The sequence below is a fragment of the Sinocyclocheilus anshuiensis genome, unplaced genomic scaffold, assembly GCF_001515605.1.
Source record: "Sinocyclocheilus anshuiensis isolate Anshui unplaced genomic scaffold, SAMN03320099.WGS_v1.1 scaffold1544, whole genome shotgun sequence".
Classification (NCBI taxonomy): domain Eukaryota; kingdom Metazoa; phylum Chordata; class Actinopteri; order Cypriniformes; family Cyprinidae; genus Sinocyclocheilus; species Sinocyclocheilus anshuiensis.
In genome coordinates this window covers 133,575-142,032 of record NW_015555802.1, presented here as the reverse complement: position 1 = coordinate 142,032, position 8,458 = coordinate 133,575, and the positions used below count along the sequence as shown (strand labels likewise).

At 37.8% G+C, this 8,458-nt stretch overlaps 1 protein-coding gene across 1 annotated transcript in view; it reads left to right on the top strand.

Annotated features, from left to right (window-relative positions):
* The window catches only part of LOC107674937 (rap guanine nucleotide exchange factor 5-like), a 13,839-nt gene extending 5,902 nt beyond the window's left edge, over positions 1-7,937 (top strand). Inside the window, exons 5-15 of the mRNA XM_016469099.1 lie at positions 1,095-1,173; positions 1,363-1,512; positions 2,063-2,160; positions 2,709-2,825; positions 3,933-4,111; positions 4,392-4,482; positions 4,684-4,734; positions 4,987-5,074; positions 6,311-6,375; positions 6,668-6,722; positions 6,872-7,937. Coding sequence (XP_016324585.1) covers positions 1,095-1,173; positions 1,363-1,512; positions 2,063-2,160; positions 2,709-2,825; positions 3,933-4,111; positions 4,392-4,482; positions 4,684-4,734; positions 4,987-5,074; positions 6,311-6,375; positions 6,668-6,722; positions 6,872-6,990 — 1,092 coding nt within the window. The 3' untranslated portion in view covers positions 6,991-7,937. The remainder of the gene's footprint in view (positions 1-1,094; positions 1,174-1,362; positions 1,513-2,062; positions 2,161-2,708; positions 2,826-3,932; positions 4,112-4,391; positions 4,483-4,683; positions 4,735-4,986; positions 5,075-6,310; positions 6,376-6,667; positions 6,723-6,871) is intronic.
* The last annotated feature ends 521 nt before the right edge of the window (positions 7,938-8,458 follow it).

Here is an 8,458-nt window from a genome sequence, read left to right as displayed (position 1 = left end):
TGGGTTTGTCCCTATTTTACCCAGCACTGGGTTGTATTTAACCCAGCATTTTTAAGAGTGTATACTTAGTAATCACAGATTCTGGCCTACGTCTTGGAATGTATGACCCAAATAAGAATTTTCACCGTATATTATCATCTGAACAAGTAACAAGTCTGCCACGTTTGTTCTGACCAACTGAGGAAAAAAGCATTACAATAAATCGCGCTACCAATGGTGATTAAATCTAAAGATCGGTTAGCTCATATCACATCAAACCGTGCAAATTATTATTATTGTTATACTTTATTCTCAGATTATTAATGTTAACAACATCAGCATTGCGTGACTATGAGTATAGTGTGTGTGTAGATTTCAATTTCTGCACAGTCTAATCTAATTGTCATACTCTTCGAATTTCATATTCAGAAATTCTTTTAACTCAAAAAGCAAATGATGCTCCCTTCGAACTGGTTTTCTTTAAAATACAAATCTTTGTAATCTCAGGCATCTGCAATCAGAAGCACATTTATAACTGGAATATAATTTCATTTCATTCACTGGAATATAATTTAATTTCATTCACATGTGTTTCATAAACACATAGTCCTTTCTGGATTACAATCCACCATAAAAATGATACATTATTCTAGCTACTGTGAGAAAAGGCTATAAACGATCGGCCACCTGCAGGATCCTCACATGCGACAACCTAGTAGCCTGGACAACTTCTTTATGTTTACAGACGTGACGTAATGACGCAGCAGCATGCTCGAATTTCCCGAGAAAACCTACCCGTACCACTCAAATTAAAAAACATTATTATAAGCTAACCATTGTGAATCGGGCTAAAGTAAGGCGATAGTTTTGAACACTGACTGGTTATGTACTTGCTCAAATATTGATTTGGGATCATTTTTAACCAAAAAAAGTTACAGACTGCCGCTTTAACAATAACACTACTCATTTTCAAGACTGAGATGAAGTATCCTTCAAGTGCTGCGTGGATGAGTTGTACAGTGTCAGGCTTTCACCGTTGTGTGTGTGTGTGTGTCAGTGTGTGTATTTCTAATAAACAATAATATTCTCAATGCCACACATTTACTATCTTCCAGAATAAAGCTCTCTTCCACCAGCTGAGTCTGAAGGAGAACTGGCACCCTGTGAGAGGAGCTCAGAGGGAGAGGAAGGAAGGTAAGCTCATAAAATATTCCCTCATATTCCTCTCCTACACTCATAACGTTCTGACTGCCTGCAGAGCTGCTGGAGACCCACGGCGGGTTGTTTATGAATAACAGCACATGAGAATCTTGCTTTATGGCATTTTTATGAGAATTGGTGGCTGATTCATGCAGCGCTGGGTGTGTGTGTGTTTCTCCTCAGTGCTGTGTCGTGTGTACGTGACCATAGACTCATACATGAGTGTGAGGACCCATAGCGAGGTGTCTGTGCAGGAACTGCTGAGCACTGTGGCTGAAAGGCTCGACTGTCCTGAAAACGACATGGTGTTGATGGCTGTCACGTATCCTGGAGGTCTGAACAAGCTCATTCAGCTGTCTATTTTCATATTGATTGACATCACTGCAGCTTTGTGTTTGTTTATGAGACATCCCTGTCTGCAGGGGTGCCATCATGCTTTTAAACAAGTCATTAGGGTACAACAGAGCTAAAAGCCTGTCTTAAAGGTGCTATATAGGTTCTAAAGCATAAAAAATACCATATGTTTGCAGATTTTTAGGAAACATGTTAAGTTCACATATTTGTTTCTCTGAAAAACAATGCTAAAGCCAGTTATTCTACTTTGAAATGTGCATTCTGTGTCAAAATGTCTGTTTTTGTTTTGGTCTGTGCGATTCCGCCCACTGCCAATTTACCCAATAGTTTTTCAACACACTGGGTTGCCAGTTGGCGGAAAACACAGCGTACTGCATTTTTCCAATTGACCAATTGGCTCTTGGGACTAAGTAAATTATTTCTAAATACATTTTTTGTTACCTGATTTCTGTTGTAGCTCACTGTCTACCCTTTTGATATTCCCTGACATTGACGCTTTCTCTCCATTGTTATTCCTCTCTTTCTCCAGAGAAGGTTCTGCTTCAGTCAGATCAGTGTGTGTTCTCGTCTTCACTCAGTGCCGCTGAGAGGCTGCATGTCTGCAGAAGAGACCTGACTGAGATCATGGTGAGAGTCAGAATGCTGTTCTCTGAACTGCTCTTAAAAGAAACCGGCTTTCCACAGCATTAGTTCAAGTCCACACACAACTGTAAAGACGCTGTATTCGAAACTTTTCTTTCACCAAGTTCCTGCCAGGAGTTTATGCCAAAAACAAACTCTTTGCAAGTACAAAAATAAACTTGAATAATATACAAAAATAATGTGTTTGGTAACAAACCTCACTAGTCAAGCATGCCGATAGTGTTACCTTCTCTTATGCTGGATCAAGTTGCAGGATATCCAGTAGGTGTTGATTTGCAAATATGGGTAGTCAAATGTTAATATGCTTATGGTTCTAATGTCTGTGACAATTTTGTGATTGACCCACTTTAGCTTAGTATTCATAAATGGTCTGGGTCAACCAGGAATGTGCATACATAGTACTGTATAAAAGAGCAAGTCAAATCCTGTTGTTCATGATATGACCCCTTTAAATCCTACAAATAACAATGAACTTGCACTAAAGCGAACAGATTAATAATAATAATCAGGGTGTCTATCTTCTATTCTCCCAGAGTTCCTTCACTGATAACAGGCAGCAGCGCTCCGTAAAGATGCTGAGCATGAACACGTGGGATGTAGCCTTGTCACTCACCAACTGTGACTGGAGTCTCTTTAGTATCGTGCATGAGGTAAAGTCTTCACATTTCAGACAGTGCAGCACTAGAGACCTAGAAAGGGTATCCGTGAAATACAAACTAAAGTTTACATTTAAAATCAACCAATGAGGTAGTTACAAAAGACTACAGCATTGAAGAACTCAAACACAGTTGCTTTATGTAGTTATGGGTGACATTTCTGTCCCTCAAAAAATCTGACATTTCTGTCCCTCCATCAAAAGTCCATTCATTTAAAACTTTGAGGTTTGTTTTCGTGGTGCTCAAGCAAGTACAGTTGAGCTTCTGCTTACTATATTTGTGTGCTTACATATGTGTGTTGTGCAGTGTTTACATGTAAATAAAATAAAAATGAAAAATAAAACAAATAAAATGTGTTGATCATATAAAGCGTTTATGTCTCTTGGATTAAACGGTTTACCCAAAAATGAAAATTTACTGGCAATTTACACTCAGGCCATCCAAGATGTAGATGTAGAAGACCGATTTGGAGAAATTTAGCATTACATCACTTGATCACCAATGGATCCTCTGCAGTGAATGGGTGCCGTCAGAACGAGAGGCTAAACCCGATAAAAAAGCTAATAAAACATTACAATAATCCACAAGTATTCCACATGACTCCGGCCCATTAATTACTATCTTGTGACTTTTAAGAAACAAATCAAGTGATGTAATGCTAAATTTCTCCAAAGCTGTTACAATGAAGAAACAAACTCATCTACATCTTAGATGGCCTGAGGGTGAGTACATTTTTGTCAAATTTGGTCTTTATGAACTTTTTGAAGTTTCAAGGTTTTGGTTGAATGGAATTTCAATGGAGGGACTTTCAATGGAGGTACAGAGATCTCTCAGATTTCATAAAAAATATCTTCATGTGTGTTTCAAAGATGAATGAAAGTCTTACGGGTTTGGAACAACATTGGAATGAGTAAACAATGACAGAATTTTCATTTTTTGGTGAACTATCCCGTGAAATTCAACATGACAATGATCATTTTAAGAACATGGCTGGCTTGTAATCAAACACACTCAATAGTCTTGATTTAATACTACTTCCAAAAAGAACCGCTAGCAATGTTCAACAACCTCAGAGCCATGTCATTTTTCCTTTATCTGCAGCAAGAGCTGGTATACTTTACTCTGAGCCGAGACGCGAGCGCCGGTCACACGATGGCGCTGGAGCAGCTGTTGCAGCGCTGTAATGAGACTCAGCAGTGGGTGATGACCGAAGTGCTCCTGTGCCCAACTCTCTGCAAACGTGTGCAGCTCTTCAAGAAATTCATCAAGATCGCAGCACAGTACGTGTACACCCACAAACACACACTCGCTGACTGAATAATGAACGACCATAGCCCATATCCAAGCACAAGAATATCATCAATTTTTTGACAACTCAAAACATCCTAGCAATCACATAGCAGCATGCTAAAACGCCCTCAGAACACCCTGACATTTTGGAAGCAAGTTTCTTCAGAAAACTGAAAAATCTGAGAATGTTAAATTGTTTGTGGTTGTACTTCGTTCTACTCAAATATTTCAAATGATAAGCATGCTCATGTCATCTTCCTTTTTTTTTAGCTGTAAAGCACAGAGGAACCTGAACTCATTCTTTGCCATTATTATGGGACTGAACAGTCCTGCTGTCAGTCGACTCGCTCAGACGTGGGAGGTAGGAAGACACCAACTCCAGTGCACAGAAATACACTACTATATATGTGGAAGTGGTAGTGTTGCAGTTTTTCAACATCAATCTTTATGATGAATTATGTTTTTAGAAGCAAGAAACTAGAGTGTATTGCAAACTCTGCGAAACCGGAACTGTGCATTGGCTTCAAATCTTCTGTTTTTTTTATTTCTGTCCTCATTTCAGAAAGTCCCTGGGAAGTTCAGGAAGTTGTTCTCCGAGCTGGAGAGCTTGACGGTAAGTGATTGTCTCATCACAATCTTAAGTTGCCTCCTGCTAGTTCACCTCCTGCTAGAGAATTTTGTGCTGTTTACGGCTCATTAAGACGTAATATATGAAGCCGTAGTCATATCAGAGCCTCTGGCCTCCAGGGAGGAAACAGCAGGTGATGTTACAGAAGAAGAGATTTGAGACGAACCAGATGGTTTCAATTTAAAATAAAACAAACCCACAAATATGTACACATGAATGCTTTTTCATGACCCGCAGGACCCTTCTTTAAACCACAAAGCCTACAGAGATGCCTTCAGGAAGATGAAGTCTCCCAAGATCCCTTTCCTGCCTCTGCTTCTGAAAGGTGCAGAAAGCAAATTTAAGATTCACAACATACATGATATCATCAGATTATTAATAATCTGCATGTGACACCATGTCCTAACCAGCCAGAAGTTATTTATCTGTTCACACTGAACATGAAACTGCTGTTCAATATGAAGCAAGCACAGCCGTTCAAAAGGTATTTGATGATTAAAGTTGCAATGTGACGTGACGTGACGTGACATGTGGCCAAGTATGGTGACCCATACTCGGAATCAGTGCTCTGCATTTACCCATCCAAAGTGCACACACACAGTTTCTTTGCTGCGGCGCTCGGGGAGCAGTTGGGGGTTCGGTGCCTTGCTCAAGAGCACCTCAGTCATCGTATTGAAGGTGGGAGAGAGCGCTGTACATTCACCCCCCCCCCCTACAATCCCTGCCGGTACGAGACTCGAACCCACAACCTTTGGGTTATGAGTCTCTAACCATTAGGCCACGACTTCCCCAAACAGAAGTAGTCAGAGATTTTGTACTGTGATGCACATCCAAGTGAAATTTAAAAAAACATTAAAATGTAGGGCAGCGACTTATGTGGACAGCATGATTGGAGAAGTCTAGCATATTTTTATATATATTTATATATATATTTATATATGGGTTGTTGACATGACATGGCATTTAATTTCATATTAAATAACACTATATGAAAATAAGTGTCTAACAATAAAGATAAAGCTCTCTTATGCTACTTGTATATTATTAAGGTTTTTGTTTTTCTTCATTTTTGCTATGTCACACCATAGGACAAATTTACCGTACAGTTCAATTAAATAAAAAAAAAAAACAGTGAAAGAGTTGAAAAAGGTAGTGACCACTTAAATATTTTCTTAAACATCAGAGTTCCCACTACATAAATATATGTATTTTTTCTTTAAAAAAAAAAAAATTCTACAAAAAAAATAATTTTTACCCAAATAAATGAAATAAATGCTTGGATGAATCATATATTTAGAAAATAGGGTGTATTTCCATTCTAGCTGACATGTTGGATTAATGAGATTTTGCTGTGGACAGAGCTACCAATCACAACACAGCAGAAATAAAACAAACAAGCTATTAACAAAATGTCGGATCATGGCTGTTTTGAACACAAGAATTAGCATCTATTGCAAGGGATCTGGTTAGGACATGGTGAGAGATTCTCCTTGAGAGGCTTTTTGCTTTTTTTGCCAATGTAATGTGTGTATTGAAGTCTAAACAAATTCTATTTGAACAGATATTACCTTCATTCATGAGGGCAACAAAACATTTCTCGACAACCTAGTCAACTTTGATAAACTAGTAAGTGAACAATTAGACCTTATAGAGGTCATTTTTTTAAATTAAAGAGCTAGTTCACCCAGAAATTAGAATTGTCATCATTTTCTTTCCCTCACATCATTCCTGTATGACTTTCTTTTTTCTATGGAATAAAGATGATTTTTTTTTTTTTTTAAGAAAGTCATACAAGTTTGGAATGACATGAGGGTTAGTAAATGAGGACCGAATTTTCATTTTTGGGCGAACTATTTCTTTAATATCATGTCCCATCAAGTGAGCAAAACAAGCTAATGTGAATGTATTTTATGTGCAGCACATGATAGCAGACACAGTGCGCATTATCAGGCAGTGTCGGACAGATCACATGGGTAAGTGCTCAAATCACACAGATAATAACTGTAAAATTATGTTTTGCTTACCTTGCTGAAGTGTATACTCTCGGCCCAACTAGAACATCCAAATGAAGTTGCAAAGAAATGACTGTTTCAAACATGTTTTTGGCTTTTTGTCCCATCAGGAAACATGTTGTCCCAGAAGGACAGCGTGGAAGTGAGAACGTACATCAATTACCTGCACGTCATCGACAATCAACAGGCTCTGTTTGAGCTCTCACACAGACTTGAGCCCAGGATATAAAACTACTGGATATATCCTAAATCCACTACTGAAGACAGGACAGCATCCTTCCTCTAACTGAAGACTGTGATGAGTGAGTCCTCCACTAGGGGGAGACACACTCACACAAACCAATTAGTCCAATTAGTCTGAAATTTGAGCTACATGCACAAATCACAAAACTATGTGATGCCTTTTTAGATCATGGCCAACAAACAGTTTGTAGACAATCAGAAAAATATCCCAAGGTAGCACACTGTATTTTAGGTGCAGAATTGCAGCCAGAAGCAAGACGTAGTCTAGTCTAGACTCTAGATTAACGCGACTGTTAGTTGAACTTGCATAAACTGTAAGGACATCTTAAAATAATGTATATCTTTGAGGGGAAAAAATTATCTGTGCAATTTATTTAGCAGATTTTCACATAAATAATTGGTTTTAAATTATGGATGTATTTTATTGGAAAGGGCCTACTGAAAATAACGGAGCAATGGTTCTTACACTAGATGGTGCTTGAAAAAAGCAAATGTGTAGATTTCTAGTATAAGTTGTACTTGGAGACATTGAGATATTTATTACACAACAAGCTTGTCCCTGATTCAGAAGGGAAAACAAAACAGGTTTTAAATACAAAGAAAAGATGTAATTTACTGAAAATGTGATCAGATGGTCTGAAGGATTTGGTAACGCCATTGATTGACCAGTCTGATAATGCCTGTGAGGTTCACATGTGAACTCTGTAAATACTAAGACTTCTTTTTTTTTTATTTTTATAAATAAGAAAACAGGCCATACAGCAATAGCAAGGTGTACATCTCACCTTCAGAAAAAAAATATGTTAGCAGTGATTGACTGTAGCTGCTATTTGCACTAGTTTTCTTCACTAAGAGCCTGACATAAAAAAAAAAAAATAATAAATTCTCAGTCTTTTTTTCATGTGCAAATCCATCTTTTGCTTAATATTTTACTTGTTTTATATATGTTTTATATAGCTAGGCAGTGGTAGGACTATGAACTGACACAAATTCTTGTCCCCATTTTGGTGTCCTGTCCCCAACTGTAGCTGTCCCCGGGAACGTCCCCGTTTTACAGTCTGCAAATACACTGCAAAAAATCCCATCCAACATAACCTGCTGTTTACAATACCTGAGCAATCGTGGTACAGCAGAGCGGGTAGCGAGTTAAACTGATTACTTGGTTGCTTAATTGCTTTGTGTTCACATATTAGTTCATTTTTGTAATGTTATAAGGATGTATGATGTAATCTTCCTGAGAACCATAAAAAAAAGTTGTGATTTTTTTTTTTTTGTCATTACATTGGTTGGAGCATAAGCAACAAATGGAGAAAAAAAAACATTTTTGAAAAAAATATATTTTATTCTATGTCCTTTGTAGAGGATGCCAGGACTAAGTTATTTAAAATAAATAAATAAACAGACATAAAAAGGCATGTATAGGCAAAAACAATATTTTATTATTTTCATTCACC